Below are 27,053 nucleotides of genomic sequence, written 5' to 3'. Positions count from 1 at the left end.
TAACAATTAACTGATTAACAGAGAAAATAATCAGCAGATTAATTCATAACGAAGATAATTATTAAGTTTGAAAATGAGCTCCAACTCAACCAACTGAAACAGTAAAATGCTGCTTTTATGTTAATTCATGAGTCACAAGGGACATTATTTTTTAACATTTTCCTGAATACATACTTCTATTAAAGTAACATCTTTAATGCAGTACTTTTACTTGTAACAGAGTATTTTCACAGTTTGGTGTTTATACTTTGGATCTAAATACTTCCTCCATCACTGCAGCGAGTGAAGCAACAAAGACAGAAAGCGTCCGTCCACTGACAGTCAGTCAGCTCGTCCGCCCACATCCTGTTTATCACAAACATGTTGTTCTGAATATTTTCATCTGAATGATGATTAAATTAACTTGCAGCAAATATTCAAACAGGCTTCAGCCTTCGCTTCTCTCTGAGCCTTCTGTAGGTCATATGCTAGAAAAATAATGAATCATTATGTAATTTCCACTCTTACAAGTCTGTTTCCCAACTTGTTTCTGTCTTTATTTATGTGCTCGTCTATTTATTTTTCTTCTTCTTTCTGCTCTCAGGCTTTGCTTTTTTGTTTTAAGGTGGAACTGCATGTCAGCTTTCCTCTTTCGAGTCACTGATAAAAACCCAAAAACATACAAAGGAATAAATGAGCTCATCCTTTACCAGCTGCAACGTTAAAGAGACGGATGCATCCGGCTAATGCAGAAATAAATATAATCCAGTACATTATTCTGAAATTGGCCATTCTGCATAATGAGTCCTTAACCTTTGGTACTTTATTCTGATCGATGTTAATACTTTTGTACTTTTACTGGAGTAAGATGTTCAATGCAGAAATCTTATTTGAGTATTTCTACACTGTGGTATTAGTATTTTTACTTGAGTAAAAGTAGTCTGGTCACTTCTACCGCCACAGTTAACCCTTTGAAACCTGGAACTGCATCACTTTTCTTGTTCTGTGTTCAAACGTCTTTCACACGTTTTTAAAGCGTTTAACTCTGAGCATATTTGTGCGATTTCTCTCAGCAACATGGGAAAAAAGGCAATGAGCAACTTGGTGAAAATGTTCCACAAAAAGCAAGAAATTAGTAGAGTTACAAAATTACCAGAATTATATAACTGAAATTGTGTAAAAGAATTATCTTTATTTTTAAGCACTTTTTCCTGGTTATTTGCTTTTTTTCAATATTTATGAATTAAATTTGATTTTTTTCACAGATTTTCAGATAACTTCCAGGTAATTTTTCCTTCCCCTAATTTTCAGGTAGTTTTCTTGTACTTTAAAAAAAATGTTTTTACTCATATCTTGCTATTCTGGGGTCATTTCTGAAAATAGCCCTTTTCTCTAAGGGTCTCAAAGGGTTAAAAAAAAAACTCATTTAAACACCAAGTTGTTTTTTTGTTTTTTTGTTTTTTTAAAACTTTTTTAAAGCTCTGTTTTGGGGAGAATCTGGACTGAATCTGGACAGGTCCTAGTGTTGACGTCCTCTGAGGAGAGAGACGCTGCAGAGTTGGTATCAGCTGATCAGAGTGTTTTCTGAGTGTTTGATAGAAGGTAAACAAAGCGAGCAGCAGCAGCAGGATGGACACGCTCACATGTGCAGTGACTCATCAATGTGCTAAAAGTGACTCAGTGACGGTGACACTGCAGCGTCCTCCGGTCAGGTGACAGTTTCCAAAACGACACAAAAAACGTCTGCTGCAACACAGAGGCAACATCAGTCCGCTCTGTTTACATCCTCTCAGGGTCACAAATCAGCTCATAATATTTTAGATTTTATACTGTACTTGATATCTGCTCCGTATGACGGCTGCTCGGTACTCCACTCTGAGTCCCGAGGGTCCAAACACAACGTTTCAGAAAATGAAACATCAACATCATCAGAAAAAAAAACACAATTCCCAAAACAAACATCTCAGAAAACAAAACATTTCCAAAAACAAACAACATTTCAGGAGCAATAATTCCCCAAAACACTATAACCTTTCCCAAGACACTACAACTTTTCAGAAAATTAAATATTTTAGAAAACAAAACATTTAAGCAAAACAAAACAATATTTACCAAAACATTATACCCCCCCCCCCAAAAAAAATCTGAAAATAAAATAACATCTCCCAAAAAAGCTGCAACATTTCCTACAACACCACAACATTTCAGAAGAAAACATAACAATATTCCCTAAAACAGAACATCCTTTCCCAAAATACGACATTTCCCAAAACACCACAAAATTTCTCAAAACAAAACATTTCAGAAAACAAAACATAATTTCAGAAAATACTACATTTACCAAAACAAACAGCACTTCAGGAATAATAGATCCCCAAAACGCTATAACCTTTCCTAAACACTACAACTTTTCAGAAAACGAAACATTTAACCAAAACAAAGCAACATTTACCAAAACATTACCCCCCCCCCCCCAAACAAAAACCCCAAAATATTCAGAAAATAAAATAACATTTCCCAAAAAAGCTGCAACATTTCCTACAACACCACAACATTTCAGAAAACATAACAAAATTTTGTAAAACAACATCCTTTCCCAAAACAAAACAACATTTCAGAAAACACACAATGATGAAGCGTTTTGGTAAATGTTGTTTTGGAAAACCTCACAGTGTTTTCTGAAATGTTTTACTTTGGAAAATGCTGTTTTGCTCTCTGAAATGTTGTCTTGTTTTCACCCTCAGGGCCACCATGCATCTCCACACCTGTTGTCCTCCACCTGTCCTGTCAGGGGACAGATTTGTCCTGCAGTCTCTAAGTTGAGTATCGCAGTAATGCAGTGTTGCATACAGAAAGTATTTGTTTATGTTCCTTTTTAACGGACGTCTTTTGTTCATTTGTGCGTCAGCTGTTGAGTCTTTAAGCGTCTGCAGACCAGGTTTCACCGCCCACGTGTTGTACCCTGATTGAAACTGTGACTTGTACTACAGTACCCATGATCCTCAGCGTCCCTTGATGAGCTGACTCAGTCTCGGCTGGATGGGAAGTTAAAACCTTGTTAACATGCTCCCAGTTTCTCAAGCACGCTCTGAAACCTGAACGCTGCAGAGAGACGATGGAGACATGTGACACCAACCAAATCTGTCCACATCTTAGATTTCATTTCCTGTCTTTAAATAAAAAAACTCAGTGTGAGACACTGGGAGACACGAGTGTCCTCACAGCCAAGAAGCTTCAAACTGTCCAAAGTTTCAGAGGCTGTAAACTGGTTTCAGTATTTCTAATCTTTCAGATTCTGTCAGTTTTTTTCTCTTTGAGTCACTAAATATAGTTAGGGTGTAAACATGTGTCTGTCCAAGCAGTTTCCCCTTTTTTATTTCTCAGATATCAGTTTCACTTTGGTGTTTCATTGTTGCAATAAATGCTGCAGTTTGACTAAGTGATGCTACCAAAATCAGTTATTGCCACAAAGAAAAAGCTGCAGCTGACCAGTTTGAATAATAAATTAATAAAATATAATAAATAAAAATAAAAATATAATAATATAATGATATAATAAAATAGGAAAATTGAATAAAACAACAACAAAAAAAAAATTAAAAATAAAAGTAGTAAACGTGACTCTCGGCTCCAAATATAAACCTTCGTGTTTTAAAAAGAAGGCCCAGTAACTTCCCAAAACAGCTGCTGTCTGTAGTTCAGTACTCTGCCAAAATACTCCACTAAACAAAGGTTATACAGTAATGATACTAAGTAAAAACACCTGAGTATTGTTAGAAAAATGTACTCAAATGATTTAAAGTACTAAATGCAGAAAAATGTCCCCTGTGACTATTAAATTATTTAAAATAAAATAATTAGAATATTATGATTTAGGGATTCATGTGAAAGCGGGATTTTTCTTTTAAAGACATTTCTAGAATTTTAGCACGTTTTTAGGATTTTAGGGCGTCGATGGAATTTTAGGACATTTAGGGGATTTTTAATGTGTTTATAATCGTTTTTGGACAACAATGCTCTGAGGCGCAGAGGAAGAAGATACATCAGACTTTTACAGGCACAATACGTGTTAGTAGAGACACATGCTGTTGGTTCATTGACGAGAAACATCACCAGACTCATCTTCGTCTCCCCTCCACCTCCTGGCTGTCCCTCCCTCACATGATCATGTTGGCCGGCTCCATATATACTCTCAGACATATATATTTACATGTTATATATAGACTCCGGCCTGTCATCAGTATGCTGTGTTACTCTATCTCTCCGACTGAAGTCCGGCTCCTCTTCAGCTCAGAGCTTCACATTTTCACCTTCAACTTTCTCTGAAGAAACTTTATTGATCTAAAAAAATAAAATAAAATAAAATAATTTGTAGAGCATAAGACAAAATATAGTGTGAGACCAAAACGTTTTGATTTTAGATTTTAGTTTTCAGCCACGCTTGTGTCATGGCTCTATGTCTGTCCTTTGGTCGGCGCACCGCTTTGGTCCACACTGAAATATCTCAGCAACCACCATGATCTGACTGGTTAGATCTTTATTTCTAATGTGCCAAATAAAAAAGGAGACAAAAGTCAAATATAAGCAAGAAAAACAGCACCAAAATGCTTGGACATGTTAAGTAAATAAATGTAAGTATTTTTTGTCCAAAGTAAATACTTATCAAAAAATTTCAATTTTATAAAAAAGTTAATTTTAAAAATACATATATCTAACTGGCTTTTCTCATGACTTTTCATCCAGCGCCACCAGTCAAAATTTTGTATTATTTTTGGAAATTCTCAAATGAACTGACGAAACATTTTGTATACGTTCATGGTTCCCAGAGAATGAAGCCTAGTGAAGTCACCATGAGGCTGTCATTTGTTTTTATTGAAATATTAAAACTGCTGTTGGATGTATTGCGATGAAATGTGGTATGAAAAAAGCGGTCCATGTCAAAACTGACGGCTGTGTGCAAATTGATTTCTTGTGATCAATGGTTTGGCTTGTGATTGGTCAGACAGCGTGAACTTGATACCACTAATGCACAGACTCTGACTCCAATTTTTAAAAATGTATTTATTTATTTTTTCAGGGACTGTATGATAGTAACATTTTATGCTACCCATTACATTACATTTATGATTGTACTTTTCATGCCACATTTTTTCAAGTTTTTATTTTATTTGTAATTTATGCAAATACCTTTGGACTTTTACTTAGATTTAAAATGCAGAACTTTTACTTGAGTATTTTTCACAGTATGGTATTGCCGCTTTTACTTAACCTATAAAGTAACACAAATTGAAATACTGAAATTGTAGACTACTTGAGTTCGTTACTTGAATAAATGTACCGAGGCCTAGTTAGGCTTAATTTCACCACTGCTGAAATTCAGTTAAAAATCACTGGACTTAAGAATGAGCTGGTGTTTGCAATGAAAAACTTTTGTTTATAAAACGTATGTATGTAAGTATGATTTTTATGATTTTTTTTACTGTTACTGAAATATTTGAACTTTATGGTATTTCAAAGTTAAACTTTTGAGTACTTCTTGTAGTGCTGCTTGTCTTTGTATGACATGTGTTGACTGGACAGTAGGAGGGGTTGGAGTAAAAAAAAAAGTTTCAGTTATGTAATAAGTGCCCTGCTGGAGCTGGAGTTATGTCAGTACACAGTGAACTTTTAGCGGAGGTTTGGTGGAGGAGGTGTCCCATTACACCTCCACTCTGCTGGGCGGGGTCCGGCTCCACCTTTACGCGCTCTGATTGGCCACCGGTCACGTCACTCGGGGGTCACACGGCAGGTGATTGGTCAGCGGAGTTCCCCTTCTCAACTTCACAGAGTCCATCTCAGACTCGGGTCCGACTCGACAGTCGTGTGGCGCACTCGTCCAACTTTGCCCGGTGTCAGGAGCAGACGTACCGGAGGAGGCTACCGGTGCTGTTTCACGGCCTTTTTCCTCAGTGCAAGTTTTTTAAACGAGGTGACTGAGCCGAAAACTTGCCTGACTTGAAACTTTTTTTCCACCTCAGAAGACAGTTTTGGAAAAAAAAAAGAAAAATGGCAGACAACGAGCACGTCTCCTCCACCACTCCTCTGTTCGGCGACGAGGTGCACCACTACCAGGCCGAGCCGGACCCAGAGCCGGACAGGCCCAAACAGGACCTCTTCAGCATGGATGATATTGTGGACTTGGTCGGCGGTGCTCAGGACGCCTTGGACCGCCACTTTGCTGAAGACAGTGCGCCACGCGGCTTCACAGAGGAGCCAGAGACGATACCGGAGCCCGAACCGGAGCCAGAAGTCAAAGAACCGGAGCCAGAGGTAGAAACTGCCATCCCAGACTCCACCACATTTTCTTTTGTTCCTGACACCCCTTCTTTAATCGCCGAGGAGCCCGAAGTTGTCGCCCCCAAAGCTGAACCCGAGAGCACAAAGATCGTACCGGAGCCACAGGCTGCCCCCGAGCCAGAACCTTCCCCGGCGAGCGACGCCCTCCCCGCGGCTGAACCCCGGAAAGCAGCCCCAGCCCCCGCAGAGGCAGCAGAGCAACCTGCGGTGACAGAGGAACCACCGGCTCCAGCATCTTGTGAGTATTTGACGGGGAAACATCATTTTAAATCAACATGGAAGCGAGGTTTTAGTCATTTAAACAGATTTTCAGATATATTTCGACTATTATTAAGTGTGAAATTTTGCTAAAACGGCTTTTAACGGTAATTTTCCATCTTTCTGTAACGTTTATTTGAACGAGGTTAGCATCGTGTGCGTCAAGACGCCGACATACAGATAAAAAGTGGGTATGAATTGCCAAAATTGTCGGCTTTGCAAACTTATTTCAGCATTAAATCGTTTAAAAATGAGTTTTTTTGTTGTTGTTCACATTTGACATTTTTGTTCCGTCACGGTGAGGTTAGCCGGTTAGCGGGCTAGTGATGCTACTCCTGAGGGGAGCGGATTCATCATTAAGCTAACCTGCGTTATGACAGTTGGATGTCCTGTGAATGGACAAAACACATATTTAACCACACGTGTTCATACAGTGTGATAAAATAAGCACCGTCGGGTGATTTTGTGCAGATTCACGCTGAATAAGCTAACAGGTTAGCCCAGTTTTTGCTGTGTTGTAGGAATGCGGCCCACCTGTTTTGACAAATAAACGGCAGGAAGCATAATGTGAACTGTTGCCTGCATGAGGCGGCAATAATGCACCATTTTTTTGCCTTCAGCCTTGTGTTAACAACCTGCGCATTCAACCTGATACACTTTATGTATTAATTTAACATTTTACATTGATATATTTAATTTGTTTCGCCGTTATTTTTGTCATAACTGTGTCAGACTCAGCAGCGCCCATCTGCTCTGTGCCGCTACCCGCTGCGTGACCGCGGTTGCTAACGCCAAGTTCCATTATCGGACACGGCGTTATAAGTAATTTTTGTTAGTTTAAGTACAAACAACAAATAATAAAATAGTCATAAAAGGGTATCTGTCACCCGGCTATCACTTCGATGTAACACAAAGCTCAAAAACAGGGCAAACACGCCCGATGATGTGATGTTTCTCTTGACTGGTTGTCAGGTTGACTCCAGCTGGCCAACTTAACGTAATACTAAAATTTACCAGAAATCTGGTGATTTTAATTGAAGTACCTGCAAGGCTATGCAAGACGGACTTTTACATTGTGGTCGGTGAATTAAGTTGGTAAAAAGCATGACGTCGGATGAGAATATGTCCGATAATGGAAGCACCGGGCCGTTAGCACAGAGCGGTGTACCAAAGCTGTAACCCGGAGATTAGTCACAACAAAGGAATCCGCTCTGCGTCCACTCCCTGTCGGCTTCCCAGTTTTTCCATATTACTATCAGACTAACTTCAACGCCTTAAATCAATGTTGTATTTTTTGCTCTGTTGCCGGCCTGGTTTCAGTCATTCCACCCCCCTCCATCTCCACCCAAAACCAACACCCTAAATCCGGAAAACAATGTAGCCAGTGAGGCCTGTGAGCCTCCTTGTGTCCCCTTTTAAGCTGCTGTTCAAGTCTGAATCTTCTCCAAGTGACGTTTTTTTGTAATTTAAGATTAGAAGATGTGCATTTTAAGATGCTGCTGCTGTTGTTATTGTTATTTATTGGGATGTAGCAGGTAAACAGGCCTACCTCGCCTCCTCCAGGCATGGGAAGCAGGCAGCAGAGGCAGGGTGGGGCTGCTTGGCAAGGCCCACTGATGGAGGTGGATAAAGCATGAGGTTCAGTTAATGCATCGCAACCACAAGTCTGAACAAAAGACACAAACTTATTCACAGTTTCCCACACTAAAAGGATTATTAGTCAGACTGAGTTTAATTCTTTACATTTCCTCTTTTCCATCATCTTTTATCACTCTAATACATACGGTTTCCCCTTTTACAAGTAACCCCATTTGAGTGGGGTTTATTGGACTTTTTAAAATTCTTGTGGTCATGTATAATTAAACATTATCTTTCATTCCAGCTGCCCAACAGACATCATTTAAACGTTGTCTTCAAGCTTTAGCCCTGTTAAAGACCAGGATTTATCGACTACATATAGCTAAATTTTAGACCATATTTTAAAATAATTATTAAATATATTATAAATACATGATAACCTGCAACTAGTTAACAAAGCAAATTTCATACCCCCGCATTTACATTCTGAATGTTTATTTTTTGTCACATACAGATTGTGTTTACTCTGTCAGACTAGACGATGACTAACTTCTATCAGCCTCGAATAACCGATTTCAAAATCTAAATGTTAAACTTCTTTTCTACGATAAATTGCTCAATGGGTTGTCTCTTCATGTTATGCTGTGCCAAATCTGAGGCTAATAATGTGACCAAAAAGTGTCGTCATAAGATGTAAAAGCTGATTTCATTGATTTTTGTCCACTAACGCCCATACACCGAATCATAAATTCACCTTTTTAAATAATATTTTCCAGAATTGTTGTCTTTATTAAGTAGTTTACAGTTTAGATGCAGATAGTTAGAGATTAATTGATTAGTCCATTAAAAAAATCTGAAACTATTTTCATAATCAATTTCTCGTTGAGGTCGATTTATGCTGAAAATGAAAAACATTTCATGCTTCCAAGTTCTCTCAGATGTTAAAGTTAGCTGCTCATGAATTGAATGTTTTAGGGTGGACTTGTTTGGACTTTTGTGTTGTAGAATATCTTGACGGGAATTTTTCACTGCTTTCTGACATTTTATAGACGAAATGATTAATGGATTGATGGTGAAAATAAGTGGATAATGATAATAATTACTAATGCAGAAAATGACAGTAATTAGTCATTAGTCACATAAATTACTGTCTGTCATACATTGACAATAAGTGATTTAATGGGAATTTAGCTCGACCTCAGTGTCAAAGACCAGTAAAATAGCATTGTGTGTGTGAGGACAATGACTAGGATTCTTCAGCCGGATATCAGCCCACGCACTTTTTCTTCTTCTCGTCTTTAATCTGTCGTCTCTTCTCAGCACACGAGTCTGATCCGATGAGTCCCGCTGTGACTTACCTTCACACAGATTCACATCGCCACCCTAAAAAAAAAAGGTGTTCAAAGTGAGTTTTTGTCCCCACCCTTGGTCCGGTCAGACGGCGTGACTGACATAGTGGTTAATTGATGCTCACCGCCGGCCTACATCTTATTTTTGGGTCACCTACATCCGTCAGTGTGTGTTTGTGCAGAGCTTGTGATGTGGTCAGGTGGATTAGATGGAGAGGGGAGATGTCAGACACACAAGTCACGGAGGCTTAAAGCTCACAGCGTGCTGTCCACTGTTGTTGTTTTCCCTGTATCCTGGTGAAGGCTACACATAAGTGGGGTTAAGTGCTGCATAGTCGGACCCCCTCCACCCCAAAGCATCGACACCAGGCCGCTTCACTCTGTCGTTTTCACTCCGCTAACACAGCAGCTGGCTTTCAGTCTAAAACTCCTGAATATGATGACAACCACATGCTAATCTGTTTTAAATCTCGCCTCTTATCGCTGTGATAAGCATAGATATTTCCACAGCTGACGATACTTACCCATGTTTTGCCGATTCATCACATTAATGCTGATTTTAGGGCCTTAAAGAGTTGTGCGAGAGGTTTTTAAGTAAAAAAATCAGCCATTTTAACATGCAGTGAAGTGAACTAGTGCATTGGTGGAGAAGGAAATAGCTTGTCAGGTAAAAATGTCTTTTTATGTTGCCAGAATCGTTAAGAAACTCTGTGATTTTGTTATTATTGTTTGAAAACGTCTTAAGCTGGAATGATTAGTGAATCTTGAGATTTAGTCATTTTTGAGCAAAAACTGTGGGGAAAAAAACCCCAAATATTCCCCGGTCCCTGCTTTTTCCTTGTTATTAGATAATTTTCTAATTATTCTCTCTTGCTAAAAAAAACCAGCTAATTTTCAGGTAATTTTCTTCTTCACATTTTACAATTTTTTGCAATTTGTGAGACATTTCATGCAAAGTTGCTTATTGCCTTTTTGCTCATTTTTTGGAAAGAAATCAATCCAGCTCGTTGACGTGTCTATAGTTGCTTGTATATGCTTGTGAAAGGCATGTCATGCAGCACAAGGACTGTAAAACATTTTTTGATAATGGTGTCCTGAAATGAGGTCATTAAAAGCATAGATATGTGAGGTGAGCAGAACATTTTGTAAGTATAAAAAAGTGCTAATGTAACAGAGACACTGTGCCTAAATGATCTCAAACATATCTGTGACATTTCTAGTTTCTCATTAATCGACACATACTGTAAGTTGAAACAGATACGTTTATTATTAGATAAAATCAGATATGATATCTGCCGTATCCGTGTGGTGCTTTAGTTTTTAGCCTAGCTTAGCATAAAGACTGGAAGCAGAGGGAAAGAGCTAGCCGAGTTCTGTCTGGTTGTTTTCTGTTTCAGAGGTTGACTTTAAACATGGATATCAGACTCAGCCCTGCTTGAATAACGACAGAGAAACTGATTATCGGGTCATGTCAGCAGCTAACAGTTATTACAGGGTGGACGTCCAGACAACATGCAGCGGTTTTGTTTGGTTTTAGCTGGAGGCCAGTTTCCCTCTCGCTCTTTGTCCTCTGTGTTGACAGGAACAGATTAAATTAATGGAACAAAGCTGAATCAGAAAACACACGGCTCTGGTTTTGTGTGCTTTCTTTTTCTTTTTTAGCTCGAAACTGCTGAACATCACAAACACCACGGACCCCACATTTTAGTGGGTCTTTGTTAAATGTGGTTTTTAGCAGAATTACATAACTATTTTTGTAGGTTTCGCAGAGAGACTGCAGCAGAGATGGTGAAGTCATGTGTCTCTGCAGATGTGCTGTCCATCATCGAACTAACCAGAAAGAAAGTAACCTGCTCTGGTTAACTGTTAACCCTTCTGTAGATAATGGAGAGAGACATGTCACATACTTTTGGGCTCTTGTGTATTTTAAACTGACAGGAAGCACAGAATCGTACATTGAGTCCTTTATTATACCAGATGGCAGCAGGTTAGTCGCTGGCCTGAAGTCATATCAGTGTCAAGCTGTAAAAGCATTCCTAGAGACACTTATAGCTCAACGAGGAGACAAATACCTCAGCGTGAGGAGCAGGCTCTTTCATCTGCAGGCCTGTGGGCCGACTTTGGCCCGCAGATCACGCCAGGCTGGCTAGCTGACCATTTCGTCAATCCATGACGAGCTGAGGAAAAAACACATTTTGCCACAATAAATCCTTCAAGCCAGGAGAGCGCTTTTGTACACTTGGCCTTTCGACCCCACGACCCATCAGGGTTTTAAAGGCATGCTTTCTTTTAGGTTTTGCCAAAATTACACCATTTTGTCACTGGCAGAAACTGTAGAAACAGAAATTATTGTCAGATTTTCACATATCCGATGCTTCTGAAATGTGTGATAATGTGTGACAAACACTGTCTTCAGGAAAGATCTCCAAATTTAAGCTTAAAATAGTGATTTTTTTATTTAAATCACTAGCGATGCTGGTAATATAGGCACATTATTGGTAAGGACAGATATTGCTTTAAAATAAATATCGGGCAATATCACAAACTGATATGTATTCTTTTAATCAATAAAGTGAACATACACAAAACAGCAACCATAAGTTGAAGTTGATTTTTTTTTCACAATGAATAAATAATACATGCATTGTATTTTATTCCCCCATCTGCTGGTGGGCCACAGTGATAAGAATAAGCATAATATGATGTTAATTCCTCTACAGAAGAGACTTGATCACTAAGATTAGGTGGGAAAAAGTGGATGTATCAATATCTGTATCGGTAGTTCTTATCTATCTGCGCATCAGATATCAGCAAAAAATCCAATATTGGGCCTTTCTAGAATTAATCAATGAAATTACGCTGCCCCTTGTGTGTAAATGTGCAGAGCATCTCTCTTCCTTTTTTTGTGTAAATGTAGGCTGGCATTAAATTATTCACCTAATATTTAATTAAATGCAAAAATGCAAAGTTTAGGTTGTAATGGAGAAATTAGAAGTTTTAGTTGGCTGGTGACAAATTTCAGTAAAAACTAATTTCTGGGATTTATCTGTAAATACGTGCAAAATGCCAAAAGCCTGAACTGTAGGTTTTAACTCCCTGCAGCTTGAAGAAGTGTCTGTTGTTCGCAGCTATGTTTAGGATGGCATGTGATGTTAACTCTAATCTGGTTACATTTGCGCAGGATGGCCCAGATCGTGCCCTTTAGTGTTACTCTTAGGCTGTTCACTGTGAAAAGGGTATACGCACCTTTTTTGTTTGATGACCCTCAAAAATATAGAGGCATAATTGTGACCTGTAGCAGATGTAAATGCTACTCTTAATTATTTGAATGTCTCTTTTTCAGATGACTTTGCCATAACACGCAGTAATCCTGTTAGATTTGATTATGTGCCAGTGTATCTAGAAGTTTTTATAAAAGCATGATGGAGTTGAGCTCATCTTCTCTGGTGTTCGTACCTTTACAAACATCTGAAAATGAGCATCAATGCAAATATGACTGATAAGTTTGTGTTCAGAGGCGACCTGTCACAGTAGGACTGAATGTAAAAACTCAGAAATAGATGTTGTGTTATACTGGAACAGACATTTGATCCTATCTTTGAATCTCACAGTACTTCAGTGTTAAATGTGTTTTATTGGTTCAATCCTGCAGGTCTTCTTCATGGTTGGAACATAAAACTTGACAGCAGAGGTAAACCAAACAAAACGGCCAATGTGAATAATCAGTTTAGCCTAATGATTAACAGATTATAAAATCAGTAAGAAGCTGTATTAAAGACTAATATTCTGTGTTCTGCTGTGCCAACAAATTTGATGATCAGCTGAAGAGGCACTGTTGCTTATGATTTATGCAGATTTTTGACCCTGATTGTCAAAGCTTGATTTTTCTCCGTCACTCTTGTAATGTGATGAAACTTTGTTCAGAAGACGTGTATTTGTGTCACCCTGATTCATTATCACAGCTGCTCAGTGCAAACAGAGCGCTCTCCTGTTTACATTCGGCAATCTAGTGCCTTGATATGAATATAATGACCTTCTCAAAACTTGTAAATTGCATTGAATCTAAATTTATGTACATCATGTCTGTTGTGTTCATGTTTGACTGAGTTATGATACCAAGAAGTGAAATTTCACCTGTGCAGGTTGAGCCCCACCCTCCCTATGACGTATATATCTGAAGAAGAAGAATAGAGCCAGTACTGTGCACTCTTACTGCTTACATGAGGAAAGATGTCTAACCTGTTTCAAGAATGTTACTATCTTGCTTATCCTCTGGTAACATGCCCAACAGTCAGTTTTTTTCATATCTTGAAACTTTTCATAGTTAACCCTTTGGAGCCTTAGAAAACTGGCTGATTTCTTACAAAAACATGGGAAGAAGGCAAAGAGCAACAAAAAAATAGTAAAAGAAAATTAGCTGAAAATTGGCACAAAAAAGTAAAAAAAAACCTGAAGAAATTGACCCCAAAAGTGCAGAAAATTGAAATGTATGTATTTTTTCTGTAACATAACTGTGAATATGTAGTTATAATGATAGTAGTTTTATGGGCATATTTCCATACTTTTTGGTAATTTTGTAATAATTGTCACCCCTTCTTTAAAACTACTTTGCATTTAATTTTCAGGTCATTTTCTTTGTCACTTTTTCTAATTTCTTGCAATTTGTGGGAAATTTCTTGCCAAGCTGGTCATGGCTCACTTTACTGCTAGTAACTCTGGTACTAATGAAAAATCACATCTAGACCAGGTTCATTGAGGGTTTCTCAGGTGTGCTGAGGTGCTCTGTTTTGCTTTTGAGTTAAAGAAATCCAGAATTTGTTTTGGAGCTGAGGACTTTTTGATCGGTTAAACTGAGCAAAGCGCTCTGTGATTTGGTTGAAATGCACTGTTGAGTTGAACCACGATTATTTTGTGTGTTTGTGTGTGTTGCATGGTTTGTTTGCTTGTCGTTGGAATATTTATGATGATAGTTTTCCAAGGCTCTTAAACTACTGAGAATTTAGTGTATCCTTTGTACTATGAAAACATTTTTTTGTTGGATTTGACACAAACTGGCAGTCTGGAAAACATGAGACTACAGTTCCCTTAAATAATAAGATTGTGAATAAATCTGAAGAAAAAAGTTCTGTGTGGTTGAAGAATCTTTGTCCATAATGTGTTTGAAGTATAAATAGTTTTTTCATTGGCCTTTCTTGTCTCTGACTTTGGACTTTATGGATTTATTCTTCACGTGACACATGCAGTTTTGTTGATTTTGGTAAAAGAACCTTTTTCTGGTTTCAGCCTGTTGTCCTTAATTTGATTCAGTTCATTTGCTTTCATGAGCCATCTGTTTTTTGGTTGAGCTGACAGAGCTCACGATGAAGTTTCCTCTCTTTCTTTGGCAACATCTCAGATCATGTTGACTGACATCATGTTGACGTGTCAAAATGTGCTTTCTTGGTTTAGTAACTGCTGAAACTTTGATAGTGTACCACATTATTTGGATTATATGTTTTCAGTTTCTGCTCAGTAACATGTTTTGTATGCAGCTGAATCTTCTGTGTGCCCCCTTACTGCACACTTCTGTGAAATGTGAGGATTACAAACCACTTAACATAATCACTTCCTCCTGATCAGGGAGGGATTCTTTCAATTCTTGTGTCTCATCACGACAGCTGTCCTCTTGTATGCTTCTAGTCTTTATCTTTCTTCTTGGCAAACTTTCATGTCTTGCTATGACACTGACGCACTCTCTGTTCTGTCCTCCCCTCACTACCAGATAAAGCCTTTAACAAATATTCAAACACCTAAGATAACTCAAATAAGCAAAAACAGTATCTCTTTCAACATCCTATGAATGTTATGCTTGTTAAAAAGTATTAAGGCTTGATATTCAGCCTTAGTTCTGTTGCAAGTGTTTTCTCGGATGCATTATTTTAAAATTAGGTGAAGAATACCCTGCAGGGACCCACGTGTCCCCCTTTGGGTTTCCTTAAATACACACAGAAGCTTTAATTAATTAGTCTCAGCTGAGATTTACTGCAATGTACCGTTATGTTAGTTAAGGAACGTGGTTTCCACATTAAGCAGGATTTCTACTTGTGCCTTGATGCGGTACCTATGGCGTAGGCTCTGTGTAATGTAACTAAATGTAACTAAAGTTGTGATAAAGCAGACCTCCTGTTTATTTTTAAACCTAACCATTTCCCTCACTGGAAACTAAGCTTTTATTCACTTTTATATCTTCCATGCCACTCCATGGCGTCCAACATGTTGAATGCATATTCTTTAAAAATCACCAAAAAAGTCTTAAAGAAATTACCAGAACTTTTAAAGGAAAAAAATAGCCATAGAGTTTGAAAGATAATAAAATCTCCCAAAACAAATTTAAGGGAAAAAAAGAAGTTTGAAAGAAAAAAAAAACTCCTTTGGTAGCCAAAAAGTTTAACAGAAAAAAAAATGCCAAAAAAATTTAAAGAAAAAAAATTGCCAAAATGTTTTAAGATACATTTTTTAAAATAGTTTTTCATAAAAAAATAAAATAAATAAAACTTCGCAATCACATTTTGCAAGCCTCGAAAGGTAATAGAATTAGTAAAAATACTGATTAACTGTTTAACTGTTTAAATATCCCGTAGTTAACCCTCCACATAACGTAATAGAATTTATTTTCGGCTGCCACTGTTGTAATGTTGCTCTAAATGAGTAGATATGTAATAGCACTTTGTTGACCATTATGCATGTTTCTTAATTTTCTCCTTGCATTCTGTCTCTTTCTTCATGTATGCCAACTAGCAGAAATTATGTGTGAAATATATCATGGGTCCTTGAAAAGTCATGAAAAAGTCTTGAAATTCTGTCCATGAAAATGTGCAGGAACCTTAGCCTTAGACAACGGATGTCTCAAACCCCTTTTCTTTTTAATTGAGATGCTATCTGTCACTTTCCCTGGTCTTTTCTCTTCTGGGCTGCCTAAACTCACTTTCTGCTGCTTTCTCTGGTTTCCTCCACAGATGTACCTTCTCCTTCTAAAGCTCAGCCTCATCCTCTGATGCAATTCCCTACAGGCAAGTTCTCTCTGCTCGCTGTGTTTCCCCGTGTCCTCCTTTATTTTCTTTCACCACTTCTTTAGTTCACTCCCCCTCCGTTTGTCGTTTAAAGTGGCAAAAATAACCCTTTGCATGCAAGAAGCTGTAGATTTTTGTCGCCTACAATAGCTTTTACACAGGATGCTTGTGGGTTTGTATCTTTAAATACTAAATTGGATGTTTGACTTTGCTTGTGTTGCATTGTGACTCACATGTGATTGTTGTTGTAGAGTAGATTGACATAAACTTACACAAGTAGTATAGTAGGAATAATGATTCTCCTCAGAGACTGACTGAAACTATTTTTATACTTAATATTTGTTAAAGTTCTTTGAGAGGAATCATTATCTACCATCACTTAACAGTTTGTGTCTGTAAAATGGACTGGGCATGGTTTATTGGCGCCAGACCTGGGGCAAAAACATTTGACCACCATGCATCAAGCCAGGGTGGTCAATACAGACGACCAGACAAATGCTGCCAAATCTTGACTGTGGAAAGTAGGCTGTGCTCCCAGATCGCATTGGAAACCATATATTGTAGTCCTGTTTGATTCCAAAAAACATAGCTGACTGTAAAAGCTGTGGCCTAAAGATAAATTAGCTTCCCTCCAACCTTTAAAAGTTAGCTCTGGAAATTTTGTGTCACCCTCACACAGCGTCAGGCTGCCAAAAGAAGAAGAAAAAATGGTTGGGTTATTAATCGAAAAATAAGGCCTTAAATAGTAATAAATTGACTTAAATTAATCTTTCAAAAGTCTTAAAAATACCCAGACATGGGAAGTAAGATTTTATTCATCGTTTTTTTCTGACTTTTCATTGTAAAATCTCAAAATAATTGGCAACTTCAGTTTTTTTTTTCTGTTGTTAATAATTTAACCAATTCCTTTTCTTAAATTCTCCATGATGGGAATCCAAATAGTGGAATTTCACATGCAGATTGAGAAACAGAAAACTGCCCAAAAAACTGAAATGCCAGATATTTCCCACTTGTGTTGGTAAACTAGATATTTTTATATGTACATTGTCTTTTTGATGTAGATGATCTAAGTTTTTCTTTTCAAAAGTCATGTATTATATTACAATAAATCTAATTATCCTTCTTCAAGTTGTGTTATTAGAAAAGTGGCCTTCAACTCAATTCTGAGTGGCATTAAAAATGTCATAAAAAGTCTTAAATCTAAAACCCCGGTCTATGTTGTAGGACCAGGAATTAACATGACCTGGATGACTGACAGTATTCACTATCATTATATCTTTCTTCACATGTGCTCAAAAAAGGCTGTAAATTGACTTTTAAATCTGTGGCCCCTTCCAGGGGTGCTTTGTTCAACACCCATACTGATTTTTTGGAATAAACAGAACTGGTCGGTCATTTATCAGTTGGTGTGAGAACTGTCTACCAGCCACAGCCAACCTTTTAGCAGCACTTGTCTGGTCTTAATCTTCCTGAAAGTATTTGTAGTAACTGTTCTACCCAGGTGTGGTGGGCACTGTAAGGAATGGAGTATGTCTTTGATATGTGCTGTATTGCATTCTCCCTCCTCCCTCTCTACTCAAGCACTTGGGCAGAAGGGTGATTCCCCTGCTCCCATCTCTCCTCTCTCCCCTCTTCACTCCCCCGACTCTCTGGAGGAGCTCTCTCTGACCGAGAGTCCCAACCAGCCCCCTACTTCAGGATTTGCTGCATCCTTGGGCTCCTTCTCCACTGAACCCCCCACTACTCAATCCAAGGACATGCCTTGGGTGGGTGAAGAGGGTGACTCTGGACCAGGCCGTAGTAAGATTAAGGAAGACCTCCTAGATCCGTTAGCAGGTCCTTACCTGAGTTTAGGGAAAGACCCAGGGCCTCATAACCCGTGTGAAGACAGCGGAGTGTCCTTTTCACCTGAAGAGAAGCTGATTAGCTCAGACAGGTCCTCCACTGGCCCCTCCCCTGTGAACCCCCAGATGAAGGTCCCTGAGTCTCACCTTGCCTCCTCTAACCCAACAGAGCACTGGGATTCACTAGCATCTCAAGACAACTCCAAGGTCTCCATGGATAACTTCTCCAAGGACACCGCTCCCATTAGCTCTTCCAGGTATGAGCCAGAGCCGCACGGCAACCAATCCGATGAAGATGATGACCTGATGTATGAGATGAAGAAGAATAATAACCCATTTGAGGGATATTCCCCACTGGCGGACAGTGGATACTCCCATTTCGGAGAGTCCAAGTCCGATAGCAGGGCCTCAAAAATGTCAGAGTCCCCCACTCCGGATCTGGTCCAGTATGGGCAGACTGGAGAGTCCCAGGATGCCCCACCATCTTTCTTAGACGAGGGGAAAACATTTGAGACGGGCAAGATGGCCACTGACTCGCTCATGCAGTCAGTGACTCAGTTCTCTTCTGGTCTGAAAGACGAGGATGAAGAGGAAGAAGAGGATTCTGCTCTGCCGCCGTCTCTTCCAGACATCCTGAAGTCCTCCCCGCTCAACCCCGACAAACTGGACTCCGGCTCCTCAGAGGGAAGCCCGGAGGAACAGAGTCCCATCCTTGAACGGAGGATGATGGAGTCGCCCAACCCTCCGATCAATCTGTCGGCTAACAACCCGTTTGCCTTTGATGCAAAAGTGTCCCTGCTGAAAGAGATGACCGAGGAGATGGAGGTGAGGGCAGCCGACAAAGCAAAAGTTGAAGACGACAAAAGCTTTGGCGCCTTTGATCTCGTCAAAGAGGCAGAGGAAACCACCCCCACAAAGGTCAAAGAAGAACAGCCGGTCAAGATTGAACAGAAAGATTGGTTTTCAAGCCACGATTCTCCAAAAATGACAGAAAAGTTCGAGCCACTTGACTTCAAGAGCAAAAAGACCCCCGCTGAGGATTCAGATTCAGAGTCGCCGACAGCGGACTCTCTGTCTCCGGTCCTGGAAGCCATGGCCAAGAACCCTGCCAGCTTCCAGGTGGAAACAGAGAAGATGGACCAGAAGATGGAGGTGGAGGAGCCTGAGGTGGCCGAGGAAGTCTCTGAGCATGAAGTCTCCTCTGAGGAGTTTGAGTTTATTGAGCGACCACCAAGGGGCGTCATTGACGAGTTTCTTGAGGCTTTGGATACTTCCAAATTTGCCTCCGCCAAGCCCCCAGAGATCCCCATGGATGATGATTTAATCTTTGGGCAGAAAGATGCAGCTCCACCTGTGACAAAAGCAGCCACGCCCCCCAAGGTTGAAGAGGAGGCTCCAAGTCAGAGCTCCTACCGCCTCCTCACCCAGGCCTCCCCCCAGAAGAGCAAGGCTGAGCTGGAGAAGCTTGACATTCAGCAGCCTCCGCCCCAGGCTCCCCTCACCCATTCCCCTGTCCGCAAACCAGAGGAGGCGCTCGCTAAGAAGAGCGTGGAGGGCGGCAAAGGGTTTAAGCTGCCAAACGTGAACATAAGAGCAGGTAAAATAAACCAGTCCCGGCATGGAAACCATCCCTTCCACATCCTCCTCAGTTTACACTGGCACTTCCATGTTCATCGACGTAATTTCCATCTTCACTCTTTTGTTATCCTCAGTTTTTTTCTCCCAACCAGCATCTGGTATTTTACTTTAGATCCCACCTCTTCCCACGTAGTGTCACCTTTCCTTTCTTGCATCGTCCCATTACTTGCATTTGCATTTTCTTTGAAAATTAACCCTCGCATTTTGTAACGTCTAATTTAATTTGTGTGGTTATGTGGTTCGGCCTTTTTGCTTTTGTTGCATTTTGTGCATTTTCCGTCTCATTAGAGTAACATCATTTCCTGTACCCTGATCATTTTATTTTTGCATTTTACATTTTAAGATGTGGTAAGTAAAATGTGATGATGTTAAAGCCTCCAGATATAACTTTTTTTTAAAAAAAAAACCATTTAGTTCTGAATTTAATGTTGATTGCACAATTTAATGGCTATAGAACAATGAAAAAAGCATTACAATTGGTTTGCTATTAGATTAGCCTTCACTATACAATTCGGCCTGCCTCTGGGAACAATTTACGGCACAAATGGGAGCGCGTCAACCATTACACAACAAAAACAAGAAGATAACTGTGCTGTTTGTTGATTTAGGTCCAGCACTAACTATCTGCAGCAAAGGAGTAATTTTGCAGTGAACAAGTGATTTTTGCAGTTGTCATTTTTTGTCTAAAGTAGAATTGGAAATGGCAGAAGGTGGAACAAGTAAAGTAATTGCAGAAATTCTGCACAGGAAATATGTAAAGAACGTCACATTATATGAGCAATTATTATAATGTATGCCATGAATGTTGGCAAAGTTAGGTGAAAAACTGCCACATAGCAAAAATCTTGCATAAATCCCTACCCTGCAATTCAAACCTATATTTTGTTATTTCTCGAAAGAACTGAATGTAGGCATCAGAGTCCTTAGCAACGGTCAGAATCAAGTAACGCTAGGTTTTTTTTATTTTTCATCTAAAATGATTACAAAATTACTTAACCCCTTAAGTGAACATGTTTTTCCTTCTCTCTTCAATGTTGTGTGTGTTGATGTTGTTTAGTGTTGATTGCACGTCTGTGAATAGTTGCTAAGCTCTGAGGAAAACAGAAAGTGATCCCGCGAGTCTTTGCGTCAGTGGTGTCAGCAATAATACCACTCGGATATGCTAGGTTGAGTTAGAATTGAAAGTTGAAAACTTGTTGCTTTCCACTTAAATTTTTTATTTCTGTTCGGTTGGAAACAAGAGTCCCTTTTCATTGTGTGTTTCGTAAAATCCACTAAAAAGAAGTACAATTTTTAAGATATTTTATGCGTGGTATGGAGAAATAAGAAATTGTGGGATACAGTCAGATGTACCATGTAACACTCGGACAGCCGTTTTTTCTTTGTGGAGTTGGATTACCTCTCTGTCTGCTTTTAGCTTCTCTCTGCTCTGGAAATAACTGCCAATCTGAAACCCAACACCCACCTTGTATTCCCCAACACCCACTCACAATTGCATACACGCTCACACACCCAGAGCTACCAGCCACGCCCTGTTACTGGTTCTGATTTATTTATGTGGTTTGCAATCTCTCCCACACCCTGTAATAACTGATTGCATCAGGTTTTATGCACCTGAGGCTAAATACTGAATATCAACCTCTGTGCCAAATAACTGGAGCTTTAATGATTTTAGAGGGTGTTGAGCTTTCCATCCACCATCCACTGTAAATATTTACCTCGGGGGTTATTTTGCCAATAGTCTTTTTTAAAACTGGTAAATTTTAACTTGGTTTTATGTAATGAATGACAGATTAAGGTTTCCAGAGATCAAGTTTACACTTGTCCATTAGTTTGCAAGTAGCATTTACCTTATAAGAGACTGGAATATCTGGAAGAGCCTGACACGAGTGTAACGAGTCACATTAAAAATAACACTCAAAAGCACAATTGGTGCTATTGATGCACCAGTAAATTCTGTCCACATGAGAGGAAATTTGTTTCCACGAAATGTCACACTTCATTTAAAGCACAAAAAAAGTTAAAAATCTCCCCCCAAAAAACCCCAAATGAGCCAAAACCAGTTTTGAACATTTGAACTGGTAGCGCTTCGAAATGCAGGGCATAAGCAATTTGATCTAATGGAGTACCGTACTAAAAGGAAGGGCCTCTTCTTTTATTTAATCTCATATGGCGTTTTCTCTTGAAAATGAACTCATTAGTTACCGTTTAATGGTCGCCAGTCTTTCATAAGTGAAATAACTTAAACTGACATCCCTGTTAGATGGACAAAACAACATTTGAATATGTAATTGAGCTCTCAGAACTTGTAAAAAGCACTTTTCTCTTTGTTTTTTTAAAAAATCATGAAAATAATAGTCAGTCGCAGCTCTAAGGAGGATTTATGTGGGTTTTTTGGGAGGAGTACGTCCTCTATTGTGGACATAATTCATGTGGCTGATAGGAGACCAATTGATAGCTTTAATAATGCTACCACCCTTTCCTCTTTACATCCAGGGCAACATTAAAAACTTCCTCTGTTGGTATGTTGAACAGAGTGTTTGTGGTCGATCTTTATTGCACCCTGAGGTGGCTGTGTGAGAATAAACACTGATGCAATGATATTTCAGAGACAGTTTGTCAGACAGATGCAGAGCTGCCCTCTTCAGGGCTTTTAGAAAGCGATGAGCGGCCCAGGAGGCTCCGCTGTGTCTCTGAAGGCAACAACCGCTTAGTCTTCATTTTAATGGATGACTCAGTTTTATTTAAACTGATATTGATCAGTTAATACACACACCATCCATCGTGTTGCAGACAGCTACTGTGTAACTGGAGCAGTAGGACTTTGCTCTTTGGGACGAGCTGTGTGTGTGTTTTGAGGGATCTCCTGTTAATTAAAGCCTCCTCCTCCTCCCTGCATTGCGACACTGGCAGGCCCACAAAGGGTTCTCCGACCCAGAAACGACTCAGCAAATGTTCTTCATTATACAACTTGAGGTGCAGAGCTGCGATCTGAACATAAATCTCCCGTCATGCTGAGAGCAGCATGTTTCATTGGTTGAGTTTTTCTCTGCCAATCTGAATAAGATATCCTACTGATACCAGAATTATACTTATTTTTAAAACCTTTTTTTTACTTCTCTAATATTTTATGTCTTAAAGTTTTTCATTATGGCTGTTTTTCTGGTGTAGTTTTGTCTGAAACCTGAAGAGATTCACTTTACAGTTATATGAAACAGAAAATAGCAGTAAATATTTGTTGACATTTGTGCTTGAACATCAAACAATTATTGGATTATCACAATAGTTTGTCAAGTGGATTCGGCAATTAATTAGGACAATAACTTGATAAATCAGTTCACTTCACCTTAATGTGGAGTTAACCTTGTTAACTTGAAATGACAAACAATAATTATTTTTAATATTAACATAATCATTATCATTACCATCATTTGCTTAGTCATTAAGATTAAGCAAAAAAAACAAAGAAATATTAAAAGTCCACAGTAACCTTAATGATATTTCAACATTTTACCTGATGAATTATTATTTTGCATTGATTTATTAATTAACTTTTAGTTTCAGCAGACTTAATTCAGACCTTAAAATTGACCCGTTGATGAATTTTTAAGTAATAAAGAGAGCAACATGAACAAATTACTTCAAATTTAAGCCTGAACACCTGCAGAAAAGTTCATTTAAAACATGCTTCTCCAACCATGTGAATGATAAAATAACACGCCCGAGGTAATATCTCATTATTAGTGAATCAGCCATTTAAGGTGAAGCAGTTATACTGATTTGACATGGCAGGATTAAAAAAAGAAGGCAAATCAACATTCAACTTAATCATATGTTCAAATGATTTCATCAACATGCAGTTTGACATTTTGAATTTTCGGGGAAGTTGGGACATGTTGTGTAGCTTCTGCTTTTCTGAATGCTTTACATTAACTTTGGAAGGCAAAACTGTGATGAAATTCATCAAAAATATGAAAAAACTGTCGTCTAACTGTAGTTTTATGGTGTGAATAGTGACTCTGGTGTGTGTCATCAGCAGTGCAGAGCAAAGGTATCACGGTGAAGGGTCACTTTGTCCCTCTGAGGACAAAGCAGGACAAACTTTGTACTTCTCTTTTTATGTAACCGCCTCTTTCTTTCGCCACCAAAGTTCAGCCTCTGCAGCTTTGTTTGGAGCAGGGCACCAGATAACAGAGCCAAGAGGTCAGATGGACACTCTGTCCCAAATCTGAAAAATCCCCACTAAAGGCTACAGTTAGTAACTTTTATGGAAATAACTTTTTTTGCTATATTTGCTGAAACTGTTACTATGTTGAGAGAAAGTCATGTCTTTCTTCCTCTATCTCCTATGGCATTCGCTAGAATCTGCGGTTGAAGGATAACAACCAATCAGAGCCGGGGAGTCTCTGAAGCAGCTGTTAGTTTTGTCAGTCACTGCTGGTGATCTGAGGTCAAACTGCCAAACTAGGCAGCACTCAGTGCGTTTACATGCACAGTTCAGTAGAGCTAATTTTATAACTCGATTAGGCCGTTTAAAACATAATGAATTGACTCTGACATGAAAATTTGCTTCTGTTATGTTTCCATTCATCATATTATTGTAAACTGAATATTTTTGGGTATTGGACTGCTGTTCAAAACAAGCAATTTTCTGTATTGTCTGACATTTTACAGTCAAAATCTGTTGTAAAATGATTCACCAGGTAATCAACAATGACCAGCATATTTTATTGCAGCCCTAAAAACAATCTGACTATATATTTAACCCTTTTGAAACATGGATCAACATTAATTTTCTTGTGCTGGGTTCATATGCCTTTCACAAGTATGTAAGTCTTTGAACTTTGTGAAAATTGGTTTGATTTCTTTCGACAACATGGGAAAATAAGGCATAGAGCTAATAGAAATTAGTATATTTTGATTTTTAAATAAAAAAAAATTAAAGCTGGGGGAAAATACTAATTCAACAATATTTGGAATGATCAGAAATATGTATTTAAAAAGATGTTACAGGATTATTTTTTCTTAAGCACTTTTTTCAGGTAATTTCCTTTTTTGTACTAATTTAATTGAGCCGTGATTTTAGGGTTAGCTGTGAAATGAGAGTTTGGCTCGACTGTCAAAAACGTTCTCTCTTTACAGCTAAACAGTATACTAGAATATGTTTCTGAAAACTGCAGTTCATGAGCTGTGATTGACACGATAGCCAGTTGAGTTGAAGACTTGACTCTGATTGATCTCTGAGGCCATTAAAGGTGCTTGAAGGCAATAGAGAAGGCCGAGGATGATGGTTTCTTTTCCCACAGATTATCTTTTATCATTTAGTGCCGTGTGAATAGGGTGAAAGTTTTAGTTAAAGGCTTGTAATTAGATGAAATGTGCAGACCCAGATCTCTTTAACTCTTTGCTGTATGTTGACATGTCCCCTACTTCTTGTAAAAATCATAAAAAAATGATGCATTTCATTTCTGTTTTCTGTCTCAGTGAAATATGTTTTCATGAGCAGGGGCCTTTGAATTTGTTTAGAGGAGAGGAAGAGGAGGGGAGGCAGAGCAGTTTATAAAATGAGGCAGGTGCCCTCTAGTGGAAGAAGTCACTGATTACAACTTGGATGATGAGCTCGCTGTTAATGACCGTTTAATCAGGCAACTTTCAGTTACGTTTCTGTTTGTTTTGCACTACGTTTATTCAGCCTGTAAACAAACACCCTCTTTTGTCGGTTTTCCTTGTATTTAAGATGTATTGCTCGTCAAACTGAGCTTTCCTGCTCTCCGGGTTGGGAAATGACTGTGTAAATGCCCGGAAATCTTGGCAGCAGCTTGAAAATGAGCTAATTTGGCAGTAAACCAGCCATTATTTTCGGTTTTCTTTATCCCTTAGCTGCATGTTGGCAACAGTGAAGGTGACTAGACACAGCTTCACTGTGGTCAAGGTCTTTATTTACGAAACATCTATTCAGAATTATAGTGTCAGCACCACATACAAATTATTCTGACCGTAATGATACCTTACACTTTAATACAGATTTTTATTTAACAAAAGTTCTAAGATATTAAATATTTTCAATGTAGCAGTAATAGTGCAAATACACTTTGACTAAATTAAACAAAAAAAAGGACCTATCTGATCAGGCAATTAAACAAATTTGATTATGTTACTGACATAATAAATTATATCATTGTAAATTGAATATCTTTGATATTTGACTGCTGTTCAAAACAAGCATTTTTCAGTATTGTCTGACAGTTTACAGTCAAAATCAGTCGTAGAATTAATCACCAGATAATTGATAATTACAATCAAATTCAATGCAGCCCTAAATAAGATAGGTCTAGATATTCAACCCTTTGGATCGACATTAATTTTTTTTGTGCTTTTGTTCAGATGCCTTTCACAAGTATGTAAATCTTTGAACGCAGAGAAAATCAACATGTGAAAAAAGGCATTAAGGAACTTGGCTAGAAATGTCAAGCAAACTGCAAGAAATATGTTGATTTTGAATTATTAAAAAAAAAAAAGATTATTTCATAATAACTTTTTTCAGGTAACTTCCCTTTTACTGTCATTTTTGGCTAATGTTAAAATAATTTTCTTGGCTTTTTTTTTTAGCCTTTTGTTTGTTCTAATTTTCTGGTAATTTCCTTGTACTTTTTAAAAAATAATGTTGGGTTTTTTGTCCTCTTTCCATGTTTTTTAAAAAAATCAACCCAATTTGCTCAAGTATCATAGAGTTATTTCGGCACTTTACGTTTGATACTCTGTATTATTGACATGCTTGTGTATACACATTTGGCACTCGGCCCTGCAGGTTATCAGTAGTTTGATGGTGAAATGCAGTACTTTCATACCTTTTTTTTTTTTTAAATATGCTGGTTTCAGTTGCCTGGTAGAGTTAATATAACTAAATCGGTTTCACATAGATGGGCAGAAATCACTCATTTGCTCGGTCTCACTGCTTCGTCAGCAGATTGGAGAAAGCAGAAGGAGGGGGGATGACGAAGGAAAAGCAGGGGGGAGATAAA

At 38.6% G+C, this 27,053-nt stretch overlaps 1 protein-coding gene across 4 annotated transcripts in view; it reads left to right on the top strand.

Annotated features, from left to right (window-relative positions):
• Positions 1-5,805: 5,805 nt before the first annotated feature.
• Positions 5,806-27,053, top strand: part of rtn4b (reticulon 4b) — a 42,379-nt gene continuing 21,131 nt past the window's right edge. Inside the window, exons 1-4 of one of the 4 annotated variants that reach the window (XM_088086862.1) lie at positions 5,806-6,553; positions 13,153-13,191; positions 16,496-16,549; positions 18,131-19,990. In XM_088086862.1, coding sequence (XP_087942988.1) covers positions 6,025-6,553; positions 13,153-13,191; positions 16,496-16,549; positions 18,131-19,990 — 2,482 coding nt within the window. In that variant the 5' untranslated portion in view covers positions 5,806-6,024. The remainder of the gene's footprint in view (positions 6,554-13,152; positions 13,192-16,495; positions 16,550-18,130; positions 19,991-27,053) is intronic. The other 3 variants (XM_088086863.1, XM_042502790.2, XM_042502791.2) reach the window with 3 other exon arrangements.

The sequence above is a fragment of the Plectropomus leopardus genome, chromosome 13, assembly GCF_026936395.1.
Source record: "Plectropomus leopardus strain MGB_pleo_1.0 chromosome 13, ASM2693639v1, whole genome shotgun sequence".
NCBI classification, from domain to species: domain Eukaryota; kingdom Metazoa; phylum Chordata; class Actinopteri; order Perciformes; family Serranidae; genus Plectropomus; species Plectropomus leopardus.
This window is presented reverse-complemented; position numbering and strand designations above follow the sequence as displayed.